The sequence below is a fragment of the Ruditapes philippinarum genome, unplaced genomic scaffold (assembly GCF_026571515.1).
Source record: "Ruditapes philippinarum isolate M1 unplaced genomic scaffold, ASM2657151v2 ctg971_1_1_1_1, whole genome shotgun sequence".
Lineage (NCBI taxonomy): Eukaryota > Metazoa > Mollusca > Bivalvia > Venerida > Veneridae > Ruditapes > Ruditapes philippinarum.
In genome coordinates this window covers 347,242-366,544 of record NW_026858730.1, presented here as the reverse complement: position 1 = coordinate 366,544, position 19,303 = coordinate 347,242, and the positions used below count along the sequence as shown (strand labels likewise).

General features: G+C 35.2%; 1 protein-coding gene across 1 annotated transcript; it reads left to right on the top strand.

Annotated features, from left to right (window-relative positions):
* Window positions 1–1,597: 1,597 nt before the first annotated feature.
* On the top strand, window positions 1,598–17,973 carry LOC132754085 (SCO-spondin-like). The gene is made up of 11 exons (XM_060744680.1): window positions 1,598–1,661; window positions 2,060–2,101; window positions 3,342–3,421; window positions 3,740–3,802; window positions 4,113–4,245; window positions 9,222–9,344; window positions 9,644–9,814; window positions 10,344–10,514; window positions 15,783–15,947; window positions 17,053–17,220; window positions 17,498–17,973. The coding sequence occupies exons 1-11, from the start codon at window positions 1,646–1,648 to the stop codon at window positions 17,896–17,898; spliced, it is 1,533 nt and encodes a 510-aa protein (XP_060600663.1). The 5' UTR covers window positions 1,598–1,645; the 3' UTR covers window positions 17,899–17,973.
* The last annotated feature ends 1,330 nt before the right edge of the window (window positions 17,974–19,303 follow it).

Here is a 19,303-nt window from a genome sequence, read left to right as displayed (position 1 = left end):
TCATGCAAAAGGCTTTTTATAATATCTCATAAACAGAAACATTCAAACCGAGAATTTAAAATGTGTTGCCATTGTTTTCGCGTGATATTCTCTCTCCAGATATTTTTTGCAAGTAAATTCAGCTTGACCAAAGAGAGTAAAATATATCATCTGTTCTCAAAATCAAACATATACATGTAACAAGTGTAAAGAACATTAAACTGATCTTGTTGATGTCTTTCAGGCACGTTTTTATTTCACTTGACGTGTACATTGTTCAATAGTTAAAGATACAAGATCTTTATCATTTTAAGTGGAGAACATGTACTATTTTATGCTTCTGGGCAAATATTTTGATAAATTGCTTTGATTCTAATTGATAAATAATGAATATGGTCAATAAATAAACTTTTTTGTACTTGTTTTTTTTTCTCGGCCCTTTATCGGATAAATCATGTGATTTGTCATTGTAAAAAATAGCGCTACTGTAGGGAACGCTTCAAATTGAATCAAGGGAGATAATCATCTATTTTATTAAAATTTTAAAATACACTACAATTGTTGCACCAAGGCCATTTACAGAGTATTTTATTTTGACACTGTAATATTTTTTTAAACCCTTGTGCCTTTAATGGTTAAGACATAAGAATTGTGGCCATTGTTAATCCCTGCGTGATCGTAAAAAGCGACTAGACCAAATAGGTTCGAATAACTAGTGTCTATAGACATATCTCTAAGCTAAAGCAAGTGAGGTGGTTTTGACCATTGGTGTTTCTTTGAAGTTTGTGACACACAAAGTAAGCCAAACTCATCCTTCCTGTTTCGGCGCCATATGACACGTTGGTGCGACATAAAAACAAACAAACAAACAAACAAACAAACAAATACTCTCATATATAATTGTTAATATATGTTATTTATTTAAGACGTCCTTTTCATGCAATAGTCTATATTACGTCATGGCATATGTTTGTTTTTTGTTGTTTGTTTGTTTGTTTTTTTTTTTTGTTTTTTTTTTTTTTTTTTTTTTTGTTTTTTTTTTTTTTTTGGGTGGGGGGAGGGGTTCTTTTCTTCGCCACAAAACTCAAAGATACAAGAAATTTAAGAAAATAGCAAACGGGTGCCTGAAATACGGCCCATTCAATCCCTGTGACTTAAATAAGGCATGGTGAAAATAATTCAACAAAGATATTTGTTTTGATATTTTATTTATGTAATTATTCTATATTAAGATTGCCATAAGGGGGAGCGGTGGCCTAGTGGTTAAGGAGTCTGCCTCTCAACCCAGAGATCATGGGTTCGAGCCCGACTCCGGTCACGACCATGTTTTTTCATATGACACTAGTACTGGTTGCTTCCAGGAAGCGGACTCGAAAGTGATTAAAAAAAGTTGCAAGATCGAGCTTAAATAAATATGTTTAAATCAAGCATACCGAGTAAATGTAACTTTACTGGCATTTAAAAATTATACAAGGAGGGCTTCAATATGTGTTATCCTTGTTTAAAGAGATATTCATAGGGTTTCTAAAAATGGTACAACCGTGATATGAATTGCACGAACATAGATTAAAACAAAGTATGTTACTATGTCAAAGTATATATATGTTTATCACTGGAACAGTGTAACTATATCTCTAGATTGACCGTGAATATCACGGGAGTGACAATGGCTGTTATTTTTGGTACAGTATTTTATTAGTTTGAAACTGTTTCTCTTATTTTTAAATAAAATTTTCTTGTTAAATTATGAACCGCAAAGTGACATAAAAAAGATTTATACCATTAAGCAATTATTTCTAAGTATAAGTTAGCGTTTGTTTGTTGGTATTTATGACACTTCATGTATCTGCCGTGGCACAGTAGCGCGACATATTAACTTAAATGCTGTCTACTTTAGGATGAATTTTGTATTTGTATCTTTACATAGTACAAGTAAACCATGCTAAATTAATTGGAAACTTTTGATTACCAGCTCATGTCAATTAAATATAACACATTTTCCAAAGAAGCTGAAAAATGCAACGATGTTCTTAAACAGTTTTTTACATAAATCCTTCATCAATTGTCTTTGTTTTTTTAGGCCAAGCGTTCTTTCTACAAATATTGCTCTTTGCGACAACAGGTAGTATATTGCTTTAAGATAAAAAATAAGCAAACAAACAAAATAAAATCATTAATTACATTTTTGTTGTCGTTTTCTAATTCATGTTTTTGTTCATGTTATAAAAATTTACCAGAATTATTCATTAAAACTATACTTTTGTTTATGACCCATAATACCTCAGAAAAGATATTATTTTTCATTCTCAAAAGTATTAATTTTGGTGTCTATAATCTCAAGGAAATGACTTATTGGCTGAACCATCTTGTGTTTTTTTTTTCAGTAAAGTTATAGTGATTTAATCTTTTGTATGGACGTCGAAATACCATTCTAACACGACCCGCATTTTTCCCTATTGAACATAGAAGAACCGAAAGTGTGTGTTATTTAAGAAATAATATATCCCAAACTGTGATTTTATTGCTCAATAACATCACTGTTTGGAGTTCGGATGCGGAGAATTATATCACGAGGGCGTAGCCCGAGTGATATAATGATGCGCATCCGAACGACAAACAGTGATGTTATCAAGCAATAAAATCACCGATTTGGATATATTATTTCGATTCTAACTCGACATCAACAAATAAATGCTGCCGTACATTATAATTAGCTAAACTGCGCTTGATTTTTTCCGTACTTATTGTCAGCGCGTCACAATTTTAGTGGTTACGTCACGTATATAATGATTACGTCACATGTCTAAATATAGAACGTCAAACAGTGATTTTATAGCATAATAACACACACTTTCGGTTCCTCTATGTTCAATAGGGAAAAATGCGGGTCGTGTTAGAATATGCAATAGAGTCACTGTTTGACGTTCTATATTTAGACATGTGACGTAATCATTATACATGTGACGTAACCACTATAAAATCCGACGCGCTGACAATAAGTACGGAAACAAATCAGGCGCAATTTTGTTTAATAGCAGGTACGGCAGCATTTATTTGTTAACGTCGTGTTAGAATCGAAATAATATATCCAAATCGGTGATTTTATCGCTGGATAACATCACTGTTTGTCGTTCGGATGCGCATCATTATATCACTCGGGCTACGCCCTCGTGATATAATTCCTCGCATCCGAACTCCAAACAGTGATGTTATTGAGCGATAAAATCACAGTTTGGGATATATTATTTCTTAATTTTATTCACATTTTGCTACTTTTATGAAAAATAATTTCACATTTCGCTCTTCTTCCTTCAAGCGATATGCATAAAACAGGCTCTGAAATGAATCAATTTTATTTTCAGACGCACTTCTGTGCTATAATTGTACCAATCTTGCGGACTCAACGGAATGTCTGGCACTTTCACAATGTGACGCAGGACATGTTAGTTTTCGTAAAGAATTTTATTTCTGATATAACAAGAAATAAACGAGTGATAAGTGGTTTTATTGTCCGGTGCTAAGGGGGGGGTGTAGATAGTTGACTTCCTTCGTTTATGACTGCCGTCCATGAATAGGTCAAATTGCTATCAAAGACAGTCAGCAACGCTCATGTAATATTTCCGTTAAAAAATGACGTATGATTTAGCCTAAGTCCATTACAAATGTTTTTGTAGTTCACAGTAATAATTTTGCAGTCGTTTATTTGTTTTGTTGATTGGTTGGTTGGTTGGTTTTACGTCGATATTGACACATTTTTCAGTCGTGTTACATGGACTTCCGGTCGGCAGATCAGAGGAGCACACTTGGTTGTATTGATAACACGGTAAGTTTATGACAAAGGTCTTTACTTACTTGTTTGTTTTTTTCCATTATATAGATGATTAAATGTTGATAATAAAATCATTATTTACTGATATCATCAAGTTCGATATGCCCGTGTGTGGTTTGCGTTGACCTCTTTCCGCAATGTGAAAGAGAAAATAGCAAAATCTATGCTCTGAATTTGAAATTTAAAGTTTGTTTCTAATCCGGACTGTATTTATATTTTAATCATTTATGAGAAATTGTGTCGTTTATTATGTTTATTCTATCGTAAATTAACTTAAATCTTTTAAACATAATATTGTATAAAGAAATGTGGTGTAAGCACTGGATTAGGCGGGAGTTTAATTGGTAGAAATGTCAACGAACGCCAGATAGACCAAGATTGTCATGAGTGCTGTAGTACGGATAAATGCAATAAAGTTCTCTGTTCTCACAAGAAACGTAAGTTTTACGTTTTAAATGTCTACTTTTCCCCTTAAGTATTAATTGTATCGTTTTTTACGAAATGGATTGAAAAGTTGCATGAATAAAAATAATTGTCTGAACTTAAAACTAGGTTTCCTTCCATTTGTTATATAATAATATTCATGCATTTTAATTTGTCATATATACAAGCAAGATAACCTTTAATCAACAGATTTCGTGTGCGGATTTTCCCTGTTTTGTATTTTTAACAGTTTTTTAGGGATTTCCCAGATACCAACAGTATAAGCCTATCATTATGGTGACTGATTTGTGCCATTCGGGTTTTCGCTCCGCGACCCCGCCAAGCGAAAAGTCGGGAATTTATGGTGGCTGATTTCTGCCATTTCGTGTTTTCGCCTCGAAAGTCGAGGCGAAGACACGAAAACATACATATTTGTCGTTATTTCGACTTTCGCCTTTCGGGGCGAAGACATGAAAACACTAAACTTTCTAGGCGAAAAAACGAAACTTTAATACGCGAAGGGACGAAAATTTCATTGTTTTAGTTTTCGTGTCGGCGGGGCAAAATCTTTTGTGTCCGCGCCCTTTGTTTGTCGTGTCTTCGTGTCTTCGCCTCGAAACCCGAAGGTCGAAATAACGAAAATACGGCAGACTTTCATGTTGTCGTGATTTCGCCCCGAAACGCGAAAGTCGGAGTAACGACAATGTCATTGTTTCTGGTTTTGCCTTCCGGTATTGGCGATAGTTAACTGCTGACGTATTAGCTGACGATATAGAATATATATAGGAAACCGAAAGGCGAAAGTCGAAATAACGACAAATAGGTATGTTTTCGTGTCTTCGACTTTCGGGGAGAAGACACGAAAGCACGAAATGGCAGAAATCAGTCACCATAGGAATTAACAAGTTACAATGGCGGGAGCGCGGAGCGAAAAAACGCTAATTCGCGGGGGCGCGCGACGAAGTTTTATGTATTGAACTTTGCCCCGCACTCCCGCTAATCAGCGTGTTTTTGTCCTGCGACCCCCGCCGTTTTATTTCTTAAATGCCGCTTCGCGCCCCCGGGGGCAAAGTTTTATTTATTAAACTTCGCCCCGCGCCCTCATTAATTATCTTATTGTCGCTCCGAAACGCCCCCCCCCCCCCTCCTCGCCATTTTAACTTGTTGATTTTCGACTTTTTGCTTGGCGGGATCGCGGTGCGAAAACACGAATGGCACAAATCAACCACCATATAACACACAGAAGAAAGTAATATTGAATTTGAAATTATTTGTCCAAAAATGTACACAATTTTAACAATTTATTAATTCGCCACTGCACTATTTGCACAAAAGCAACAGAAGTGTGATTGACAAAGGAATTGAACAAATAAAGACATTTTATGCATAATGGGCTTTGTTTTCATACATTTCTAGTATATTTTTCTCGAATCCATCCCTGGAAGCTATGACTGTAACTTTTCTCGCTCACAGAAACAACAGCTGGCTCCTGGCGTGATTTGTACCAACGAGACAATTAAATATCTGATAACTTGTCCGACGTGTTAGTCACTCGCCCGTGCCATTTAAATTGACTAAGGGGCCATTTCTGTTATTTTTCTTTTGTAAAACAGAGCGCCATGACCCTTATTCTATTGTTCCTAAATGAACTTTTTTGTTCTCTTTTGTTCTCTTTACAGTTACATTGCCCCCTACTTCTCTTAAATAGCCCGGCCAAGCTGCAACTCAATGTGTCTTTAAAAGTCACCATTAAAAGTCACGATCCATTATACATGTATGAAATAACGTGTGTCTAGTCACGTTGCTCTTCTTAAGTAGGCCACATTAAGACATCACTTATAGTGAAAACAAGATAGCTGAATATACTTGTAGAGTATTACTACAAGTATGACCTTAAGAATGAAGTGATAATAGAATTGAACCAATGCCATTGAGATAACAGAAAAATGGCAAAATAAGTAACCAATTATTTCGTATAGCCGAATATCATAGTTACGTACAAGAATTCATTCACATTAAGTTAATTATCTGGTTTATTTAATAATACAAAACAAAAATCATGTAAGAAAAGAAACGCGACCGAAATAGCCAAAGGGTTCAGTTAAAGATCAGTAACGAACGTTTACACGATAACCCTTAATATTATTAGTTATAAAGCTTTTTGAAAGGTTATAATTATGGCCCTATTTAAACTGTTGTTTGGAAATATTACCCGGGCTGCTAGGCGAGGGTTATATTGCAAACAACCGTTTATATACGGCCATATAACCTGTCAAAATGTTTACAACGAAATTATCATACAGCAGCCATCTTTTTTTAATTTCAGAGAAAAAAAAGTGATGTCTTCATAAATAAACAGCAGCCGTGTATATAAACTATATAAACGTCACGATTATCCAATATAAAGCCACGTTACAAACGTGCAATATATTTCAAAATTTGAATTAACTTCACGGTCATCCAATGAAAAAGCGACGTTGCAAATGGCAGTATAACAAACGTCAATATACGTTAAAATACACAAGTTTTTAAACATGTATACACTTTTAAGAGTGACATAATCTGATTTTAAGTCTTCAACGATAATATAGTTAACCCTTTACCTCATATACACTGTTTTTCGTTTGAAAAATGTTAAAAAAATGATCACTTTTTCGGCGCCACCCCAGATGTGCGCCTTTCTGTTTGGGGGGATTGAAGGGGGCGGCAGCCCCCCTCACCGCCAAGAAAATTTTGGACATGTGACAGGCTAAAAAATGCCCCAGGCCAATTGTAAGGTAACGTGTAACCAACGTTAAAAATGCCTTTTACTCTATCTCAATCCATTGAGAAGAAGCACACTTTGAAATCAGTTTTGGTGGGGAAAAAACAATGCAAAAAAGTGATCTTTGGCAATTGACGTCCCCCGTTGCCATGGTAACATGAAATTTAAGATTGAGCATGCTGTTAAGGAGGCTATTGTCTAGTCAACATTTGTGCCAAGTTTCGTCAGTATTAAACCATTTTTCATTGTTTCATAGCAGTTTGAACTTGTAACAGGAGGCTTTCAAAGAAAACGGCAAATTTTAACAATATGCTCATTAGGTAAAGGGTTAATTAAAAAAAATTAAAAATGCTACAAAACAACAAATTTTCACCAAATTTAGGTGAAAGGCCGCGTGTAAACATGGAAAAACTAGATTTTGGGTAATTCCAAGGTTTTTCATCTTTTTCTGTTAACCCTTTACCTCATTGAAAAATGTTGTTAAAAAGTGATCACTTTTTCGGCGCCTCCCTCCATCAAAAAAGTACATCAAGGGGTTGCCAGAGTGGGATGTGCCCCATTCTGTTTTTTTTTTTTTTGGGGGGGGGGGGGGGGGGTTGAAGGGGACGGCATTCCAACTCATCGCAAAGAAAATTTTTGACATGTGACAGGCTAAAATTTGCCTCAGTTTCAATCGTTAGGTAACGTGTAATCACCGCTGAAAAGCCTTTTACTCTACCTCAAACCATTGAGAAGTTGCAGCACTTTGAAATCAGTTTTAACGGGGAAAAAACAATGCAAAATAGCGATTTTGGCAATTTTGAGACGTCCCCCGTTGCCATGGTAAGAGAAGATTTAAGACTGAGTATGCCGTTACAGAGGTTATTGGCCAGTCAACATTTGTGCCAAGTTTCATCAGTATTGAAGCATTTTTCATTGTTTCAAAGCAGTTTAAAATTGTAACTGGAGGCTTTTCAATGAAAATGGCCATTTTCACAATATGCTTATGAGGTATAACGATATGTCGCTTACAACGCAGCTGTAGCCGCGACTCCAACTCTTGTTTTTAAATTGGTTGCCTCTCGGATATATCGATATCCGGAAAGAACGATATCCGGATATAACGATACATATTCTGCGGTCCCCCGAATATCGAAATATGCGAGTTTACTGTATTTTTATATATAATCAAATATATTTGCCCCTTCAAAAAAGAAAGAAAATACAGTTGTTAGGCTTTATGTTCCCTTAATACTTATACCTTGTGATGCCTTGTGATGTATGGGAAACTTTACTAGTCCCCTAACGGACTATCATTCCCCTCGAGTTCTGTTTTCATTGTCTTTCGCTCCGGTATTGGTCTATTCATTACATATTGTCAAGTTTGAATCTTTTCCACTGCCAGTGTTTATCTATTTTGATTTGAACTCGTTTACATTCTTTGATAAAACTATTTCACTGGGAAGTAGGTTCCATTCGTTTACGACTCTTTAAGCGAAGAAATTTTGTCCTATTGCCTTAAGTGGTCTTAACTTTTTCTGTTTTAAGTATGTCCTCGGATTTCATGATTTGTAACAGATACAATTACATATCAAAGCACAGAAAGCGTTGAATTTGTTTGTGTCTCAGAATGTCAGAAAGGTGAAGGTTGTTAGATTATAAACCAATTTGTTTTTGTATAGTGCCACCAATGTTTTCCAGTGTTGTAACTGTAGTAAATTGGCTATAAGACTAATTGCAACTCTGATATTAAATTCGATGTTTATTTGACTTAAACAATTAAAAAAAAATGAATTGCTTTAACTGGAATTTTAACTCCAGACCTCTCGCTTTCTAGGCGAGCGTGCAAACCCCTCGGCCACGGTGAAGGTATATGTTCACGGCCTGAAGAAAACCATATTATTCTAAATTCATTATTTCGACGCTAAACCTGTTGTTTAACACAGATGTAAATAATCATAGAGCTTACTATAAGCATGTATATCTATAAAGAATAAAACAATATTAGAAATCTTCGACCATTTGGGAACTATTTTGCTTCAAAATTAATGCGTCTGTCATTTGACAATCTTTACGCAGTGATCTCCCCTGAATTTTTCGGAGTTAGTGTACATATAAAGGGAAGTAACCGCTTCAAAAGACTACTTTCGGCATTTGCAATTAACAGCATCAAGGTCTGAAATTTTGCTACCATTATTTGTTTGGTCTGACGACCCAAACAAATAATAATATAATTTTCTTTTATAGCAACAGATTGCGTTGATGATAGTAAAGTAGACTGTGCGTTTATGAATAGTTTTATGAATGTGTGTGCCGACGTGCAACGTGCAAAGGTTATCTGTCCGAAATTCTGTTCCCTGTGTTCACTGGGTGCGTATGAACATGCTCATTCTTTATTGTAGATGTACTTATTAACAAGTTCTTAATATTTTTGTTATCTATGAAGATCCAAAATTACAGTGACGCGCTATCCCACAATATTTATTATCATAGAATGGAAAGACTGGCTTGCGCATGAAAACCTTGAATACGAGTGCGCATGCGTGACGGTACTAATTGCTGAAATATTAATTATATATTAAGGTGATAAGTACACACTGCATTACATGGATATTACTTTTCCGTATTAATCTGTTCACTTATATAATCATATTGAATTACATGAGCAGTAGATGGAGCCTGGTCGGACTGGTCGGGATGGTCCAAGTGTGACGCATCTTGTGGTAATGGGGTTCAAACTCGTCTAAGAACGTGTGATAACCCGGCTCCAGCTAACGGCGGTCTCGATTGTGTCGGCCCTAACACAGATCAAATGACTTGTTCACAAGGACTTTGTCCAGGTAGGGTATGGGATTTGTCTTTAGCTCCGCTTTATAAACTCGTTCCTTCGCGACCCCGCTGAATGTCTTTCCGGTGACGCAATGCATGTGACTGGATAATTTTTGGGCATATGTTTTTCTGAACATTGCTATACTATGAAGATTTCTAGTCTCATAATATATATAAATCTTGTATGAATCAAATGAAGGCCTGTCATTCTATTTTGCTTGACTTATGAAAAACTGCAGGTCGTTTTGGTTGAATGATTTATTTTCTTCCACGTTGGTGCTTCCCAAGATATCTCTTGATTTGATTAAGTATTAACACATTTCCATCAATGCTATGTTTTCTATATCATAATATACATAGACGTTAATAGCAAAATCGGTTTACTTTAATGTTTGTTTGAAAAGTTTCTTAAGATTTCCTTCCGGATATGCAACATGAAGCCATCATGTAATATCCTGATATTAGTCAACAAACATCATATAGACAACATTACCATTGTCTACGTTGGTTATTTCATTGGCATAAAAGAATATCTTGCAGTAAATGGTGGCTGGGCACAGTGGTCACATTGGGGCAATTGTTCTGTTATATGTGGGGTAGGTCTGGAAAAACGTCGACGTAACTGCTCTAATCCATTACCTGAAAGAAACGGACATCCGTGTTTTGGTGACGCTATAGACGTCAGAGTATGTTCACCGGGACCATGCGGACGTAAGTTGATCGCCTTTACCACGTGATATTTTATGATGAGTGTGGGGCAGGAAAAAAATCAAAAGACGGTCAAGGTTTAATATGTTTTTTTATTTTCTTCTTTTTTCTATATTTTGTTTACTATTCAATTATTTAAATTGAACAAAATGTAGAAGCTGTTCATTCTATAGAGGAATGCATGCCAAAAAAACTTCTTGAAAAAGAAAATCTTTTTTTTTTTTTTTTTGCTTTTATTTTATTTTATTTTTTTTTTTTTTTTTTTTTTTGGTTTAATGAAACCGCGTAAAATATATCAACAAACGATAAATCATACTAATTACTAATTACTCCTAAAACATTGTATGTATACTACGATCTGATTTAGGAAAATAATGCTATTTTTGTAAAAGAAAAAAGAAGGTTATGAAAGTTAATAAAATCTTTACTATTAACTTTTTGCCCCACGCAAGTCTCTTGATATAGTCACATTATCTATTATATTAGGAATTAATTTTATGTAGACTTATTTTAACAGGTATTGACGTGATATCTAGCAAATATGACGTTATGGATATGGGCGGAGTTTTAAATTAGACAATGATTGTGGCATGCGAATAAAGTAAACAAATAAGAAAGCGAATTAATATGGTTATTTATAAATCCAAGCTTTTACATATATAAAAATTATTGAAATACGTACATTCCCTATACCGTCATTTTGTTAAAATCTCCACTTGTTTAACAGTTGACTTCGACCCCTATACCCTCGTTAGTCAACTCGCGCATGCGTGGATCCAATATTCTACAAAGAGAAGAAAGATTTAACAAAGTTCACGTGCATGGATTTTTCATTTCAAAGATGCCGTTGTAGCCTTGCGGCAATGTTTAGTAAAGTTGTTGGAGGACAGAATTCTCCATTTTTCCTTTCAATTTCACAGATGAATCGTTGCGACCAAAAATCCATTTCTGCACATGAACGGAACTGCTCTATTTGAACGGGAATAGGATAACCAGGCTCTTGTTTAATCTTGTAGGTTGCGGTTTTCGGCCAACTCCCTTCAGACGTGCACTGCCCAGTTGTTGTTTGTCGTTGTATTATAGGGCACTGTATTTCTGTTTCTTCTTTATGTCATCAGATGACAAAAGCTTTTCGAATCGGCCTGCAAAATGCAAATATCAAAGAAATCACTCAAATATGATTTTCAAACTTTTTTTAATAATTGCAACGGCATTTTAGGCATTTTTATGTTTGAATAATTTACCTTCATCTACTTGAGGCTCGGTGCTGGGTGGGTGTAGAAAAGCTGCGCGCCTGGTCATGTTACAATAGATAATGATGCAGTTAGATATTGCGAGAATTCGCGAATATTCTTTTATAAAATATTTACCTGAGCTATTGTCTGTTGTTGCTTGTGTTTGCATATTAATCCTGCGTATCAAGCAACCGTGACCACATCAGCACATTCGACAGGAAATGGTTCAAAAATATGATTCTTGCTATATTCATTATGTCAAACACATTGTTACATGATGACTAATGACGTAAACAATACATACATGTAATTGATTGACAGGTCAAAACACTTCGACCATGTGTTGGCCTGTCAATCTATACTAGTTAGGGCGGTACCCGTATTACATCAAACACTGTATCTACAATTCGTACGTGACTAATTCCACGAAAGTGGGTCAAACGGTAAGCCAGTTATAGCTCATATTTTAAGAAAATATAGAACTTATTGCTGCGCTCCGCTACGCTACGCTTGCAATAAATTCCATTTTTTTTTAAAAATCTGAACTATAACTATTACTTACATCGAGCTGCAACTTTTTTTTATTTTTGGGTTTTTATTTTTTATGATGGGTGGCCGGCAATGTCTTTTCTTTGAACTATTCTATATCTGGGACAGTAAAAGACTTACGCCAGCTGGCCTATATTTCTACGGAATCCTGTTGAGGCCATTTCTAATGTTGCCGTCGCGTTTGCATAATCGACACACGGCAACGCGAAGTGACATAACACTATTACGAAGTGACACCCGACAATCTCAAATATGGGACAGAATTAATGCATTTATTCTTTCTTGCTTGATGACTTTGTAAATTGCATTATGCTTGAGTCCATCTTGCTTTATGATATTCAAACTTTGCATTAAGGTGCATTCCATTTCTTAATATTTCATTCAACTTTTCTAGTGACTTACTCTTTCATTGAGTGATAACTATTAAACTTGCACCAGCCATATATCGTACTGGCATGGAACATTAAAATGTTAAGGTCATATACCTTTATGTATAAGCTACCTTCCGTCTTGATCTATACAAACTATTTACGGTTTAGTTCTTTTTTGTATTACTTTTATGTAGAAGACATTTAATATCCACTATTTTCATTCCCTACTTCCTTTTGTACACCTAAAATTACACGACGGATTTTGTTTAAGTGTGACTTATATGATTCATAGCTCGCAGGGCCTGATTACTATTAGCTTTCGCTTATTACCATTATTTAGTGTTTATGCTAAATAAAGCTCGGTGTCTGATTCTTTGCGGATTATGTTTAATCATCTTACAATATATATAAACAATTTAAACAATTTCTAGCGATTGTGAACTGTTAAGGTATCAAGATCAACGGGATTTTTCCACATTTCGCCTATATCATCGGAATTTCCCGTACATAAACTGCGGTGACCATACAATGGTATTCTTTTGCGTATAAATAAGTACCAAGCAGTAAATATATATAAATTGCCCAATACAAGTAGTAAAGGTTCTCCAATATAATTTTATATATGTATACAGTGTAAAAGAAAAAAATATATATTCATGAACAGTTTTTTAATGGGGCAGTTATACAGTGGCGGATTCAGGCCCTGGTTTAAGTGCTGCACCCACCCGCAAGCTCAGTCCAAAGATACGCTAATGAGCTGGGATTGAATATAACTGTCAGTTTCATGCAATAGTGGTCAATTAGTGACCCTGAGACATTTGTGAAGTTAATAGCCAAAAAAATTTGCCTTTTTTTAATGTTCAAGTCATTAGATAAAGATATTTGCAGCACCAAGTCAGGTGCTTAACAACCGGATGACAGCATTATATGTTTTGATAAGGGAGTACACCACTATTGCAAGAAACTGACACGTTTATATTCCATCCCAGCTCATGATCTTATCTTTGGGCTGAGCCGGAGGTTGCAGCCCTCCAGCCAGGGCCTGAATCCGCCACTGTAAAACTGCCCCATTAAATAACTGTTCACGAATATATTTTTTTCTATTAGACTGTATACATATATAAAATTATATTGCATAACATTTTTCTACCTATATGTATATTCTTTCCTGGCCAATTTATATATTTAGTGCTTGGTACGTATTTATTAGAGAGTTCTCCCCCCTTAACAGTTCAAAATCGCTAGACATTGTTCAAATTGTTTATATAATTATATTGTACGATGATCAAGCATAATCCACAAAGCATCAGACAGCATAAACACTGAATAATAGAAATAAGCGAAAGCTAATTATAGTAATCACGCCATACGATAGATAAATCATATAAGTCACACATGTACAAAAGGAGTTAAGGAATAAAAATAGTCGATTTTAAATGACTTCTACATAAAAGTAATACAAAAAAGAACTTAAACGTAACTAGTTTGTACAGAGCATGAAGAAATGTAGCTTATACATAAAGGTATATGACGTTAACATTTTAATGTTCAAAAACAGTACGATAAATGGCTTGTGCAAGATTAATAGTTATCACTCAATGAAAGAATTAGTCAGTACAAAAGTTTGAATGAAATAATAAAAAAAAGGAATGCAGTCTTATGCAAAGTTCAAATATCATAAAGCAAGATGGAATCAAGCATAATGCAATTTCCAATGTCATCAAGCATCATGGACTCAAGCATAAAGCAAGTTTCAATGTAATCAAGCAAGATAGAATATATGCAATAATTCTGTTCCATATACTTCATTTACATAATTATATGACAATATAAATGATACTGCCAATCACTTAGTCAATAGTTAATTTGTGGCATACAAATAGACAGAAAGGTTTGCATCAAAATATTTAAAGGTGTTCAGACGTCCTTGTTATTGTGTTCCTCTGCATTTTACTGTTGAAGTATAGTTACTAGCAATATATCCAGCATACAATTGAATACATAATGCACTATATTTTGTGCAATTTCTAACATATAAACGATTGTTGATATATCCAACAGATAAACTGTTATTTGTAAGTTATCAATATAATTTATAGAATAAAAATTACCAAAACGGCAGATTTGGCTGTTCATTGTTATATTAATACAATTTATATATCAAACACTAACTGAAGTAATGTTTCTGGTTTTACTGCCAGCCAAATAGATTAAAGACTACATAATGTGCTTCAAACGCGAGTATATGCATAAAAGTATATGTTTTGTATAACCTTCAAAAATGTCCATTGAAAATTTTAGCCGAAAGGTTATTTAAAGAGCACTTAAGTAATTTCACTTTTATTTCCAGAAAGGTTATTCAACGAAAAGCTCTGCACGTATTGTGCTTAACTCAATTGACATACATGTACCGGTATTAAAGACCGAAAATAAACATCAGACTGATATACTTTAAAGCCAAAATTGTTTTCTTAATAACGATAATGAAATCAACGATATACGAGCGTAGTTATACGTCAATCATTACTTGATGGGCGGGATTAAGTCTCCAAATAATGATTAGGTTCCCGTCTTCTTTTATAATAGACAAAAGTAAAGTCGACATGCTCTGATACAAATGTTGTCAAGATTATATATTTTTCCCATCCAAACCATGGTAAAACATGCCATGTCGCAGTAGTATATTGCAACATGACGAGGTGAACATGACCACATACAAATTATCACGGACTACGGCATCTCGGGGGGTCAATTCAAGCTTCCATAAAAAACAGCTCCTCATTTAAGTTAGGAATATTTAGTAGATTTGAATTTCAGTCTGATTGCCTGTTACGTTATATTGTCCAAGTCTAAACATAATTTGGCTTGCGAAATATCAAAACTTTCATCGTCGGATACCAACGGCATTTATCAGGTTAACATGTAAATTAACCGTTGGTTTCGGACGATGATGGTTGTGTTAGTGATACCCAGAAGTTTTCTCGTTATGCTAAGATTCCTTACAGTTAACTAAGTTTGGTCTTCATGCATACGATGACATTTAAAATATCTAATTGTAAAAGGTTCTAGCTATAGATGATATTCAAAAAGGACAAATTCAGATATTTTGTTTACAGATGGCGGTTGGTCATCTTGGGGTATTTGGAGCACGTGCTCGGCTACTTGTGGTGACGGTTTACAAAAAAGATCACGTTCGTGTACAAATCCGAAACCTTCGCTGTTAGCGCAGTACTGCGAGGGAGACGCATCACAAGTTCAAATGTGTAACAACATGTCGTGCAGTAAGTATTTTCTAAATTTTATCTTATCTTGTGCGGATAAACATTGGTAATTAGCTATGGGTGGCTGGGAAAATACTTGCTTTTTCAATGTAATGATTTCTACAGCCTTGGTTCTATATTGTTATGATAAAATTCCGCAATATCCTCCCCCCGGAGGTTTGGCATTATCCTCTCCCTCAGGAAGAACTGTTTTACCCCCTACCTCAGGAGATATGGTATTATGCCCTCCCCCGGGAGTATAGTATCATCCTCTCTCTCAGGAGGTATGGTATCATGCCCTCCCCAGGGAGATATGGTATTACCCCCTCCCCCGGGAGTATAGTATCATCCTTTCCCTCAGGAGGTATTGTTTTATCCCCTACCTCAGGAGATATGGTATTATGCTCTCCCCCCCGGGAGTATAGTATAATCCTCTCCCTCAGGAGGTATGGTATTATGCCCTCCCCCATGAGATATGGTATTATCCCCTCCCCCGGGAGTATAGTATCATCCTCTCCCCCGGAAGATACTGTTTTATGCCCCCGGGAGATATAGTATTATCCTTTCCCTCAGGAGGTATGGTATTATGCCCTCCCCCGGGAGATATGGTATTATCCCCTCCCCGGGAGTATAGTATCATCTTTTCCCTCAGGAGGTATGGTATTATCCCCTCCCCCGGGAGGTATGGTATTATCCCCTCCCCCGGGAGTATAGTATCATCCTTTCCCTCAGGAGATATGGTATAATGCCCTCCCCGGGAGATATGGTATTATACCCTTCCCCGAGGAGTATAGTATCATCCTTTCCCTCAGGAGGTATGGTATTATGCCCTCCCGCGGGAGATATGGTATTATCCCCTCCCCCGGGAGTATAGTATCATCCTTTCCCTCAGGAGGTATGGTATTATGCCCTCCCCCATTAGATATGGTATTATCCCCTCCCCCGGAAAATATGTATTATCCCTTCCCACGGAAGATAGGATACTATCACCCCCTCGCGTAAGAGATATGGTATTATCTCTTCAATCAATACAAGTTGTGAAATAAACTTAAATGAAGTATTTTATAAATCATTCTCTCCTTATCTTTATATATAAATATGTATCTAAACGGATGATTGTTTACAGACGGCGGGTGGTCTTCTTGGGGACATTGGAGCACGTGTTCTGCCACGTGCGATGACGGTCTTCGAACGAGATCTCGCTCTTGTACGAACCCCAGACCACCGCTCCATGGCGGGAACTACTGCGAGGGAGACCCAACACAAGTTAAAACATGTAGCTATGTTTCATGCAGTAAGTATCACTTGAGATATAACTTTAGTATTTTTAGTTTGAAAGAACATTAGACATGTAAACATTAACATTTTATTATTATTATCATTATTAACATAGGATCGCGTGACCGAAACTGTTGTTATGTTTTAAAATGACGTTATGACCATCCAATTGTAAATGGTGTGTACTGGTTATAATAAAAATGACTTTTGCCATTACAAACTTATTTTTTCCGAATATTTTTTCCTAGAAGGTTTAAACACATTTCAAGACTTTATTATTGTATTGTTTTCAGCTCCAAATATTGCGTTTAAAGCACATAGTGTGAGGGATACTACGCCTACTCCTAAGCAAACAATGGTACTCGAAAGTGTCATATTTAACCAGGGCAACGCCTACAGTACCAGTACTGGCATCTTCACAGCCCCTGTCAGCGGAACCTATTTCTTTACAACTCAGTTTTGTTCAATTCAGAAACATGTCTTTAACTACGATATTAAAGTGGATGGGACAACATATGCTACTGGCAAAACCTATGCCGAGACCTCATTCCCATGTAACACTGCGGATACCGTGGCTGTCCTACACGCAAACTCAAAAGTCTGGGTTGAGTGTACTTATGTTATACCGGGGTCGCAAATATATCAAGACGGAGCCCATATGAACTCTTTCTCCGGCTATCTTGTGCATCGATAAACTGGACACTAAAAATTATATGCAGATATCTTGGTTTTCCATGGAGTTTAAACTAAAATAAATAAGCATTCTAAATTACTGCATTTCATCAATGTTAGATATTACGTATATGTTTATAAATCCCGTTAAGTAACATAAAGTAACATTGTACATACTTTAGTACTTTAATATTGATATTCTGTGAGCGTTTCTTTTTTTTTTTTTTTTTTTTTTTGAAACATGGTTTATTTCAAATAATTATCATAACGTGTTACTTAATCATTTTATTTCATTTAACATTGATGTTTTTTCAACGAAATATTACCACAAGATTTCGTTTTAACAAAACAGTTGTCCCTTTCAACGAAATGTTAGTTCATATTATTAAACAAAATTTTCCATTTCGTTATCAAATAAAAGAACAAATTTTTTTGAAGCTAAGCAAAAAAAAAGAAATAAGATTTCAATTGAATAAAAAAAGATTCAGTTGGTATTTTATCTTAATTCCGTATAAGTAAAAAAAGCATTAGTTTAAAGTGAAAATATTCTAGTAGTCATCATATAGGTGTTCACACTAAATCACTTTAAAATTATCCAAACATTTTCATATTCCAGAAGTATTTCATAAGAATATTTAAATGATATATTTTCATCGTTTTAACTAATATATAAAATACATTCGGAAAAATTTCCCATTGTAGACCAATCCACTTTAAACGAGGAAAATTTCTTTGTTTAACCGAATTTTTATAACAAATCTAACTTATATTAAATGAATTGTTTTTTGGGTGAACGGCATAACTGTAATAGTTTTCGGATGTCGACAACTCGTGTTATTGTTCGGTTATGAAGTTAGGGGCCTCCTCATGTGTCCTTTACATCATCGCTATGACTCCTCTATGTATTGAAGTTACAAACAAATACTTCTAAAGCCGGTTCTGAGATATTTTCATCGTCACTTGTCAACAAATTCATTGAAATCGAGAAAACTATTGAGGCGTAAGTCACTAATAACGAATTTCACAATAAACCACATCTGTCATTTTATACAATCTGATCTGACTGTTTTTATATCTAATGCTAATTGTGTCATCATAAGTCTATGGTAAAGGTGTCATGAATATTTTATGCTAACCGCGTCTTCTATAATCTATGCTAAATATGCCTTGAATAATTCATGATAAATATGTCTTGACAAGTATATGCTAAATATGTCTTGACACGTCTATGCTAAATATGTCTTGACAAGTCTATGCTAAATATGTCTTGACAAGTCTATGCTAAATATGTCTTGACAAGTCTATGCTAAATATGTCTTGACAAGTCTATGCTAAATATGTCTTGACACGTCTATGATAAATATGTCTTGACACGTCTATGATAAATATGTCTTAACAAGTCTATGCTAAATATGTCTTAACACGTC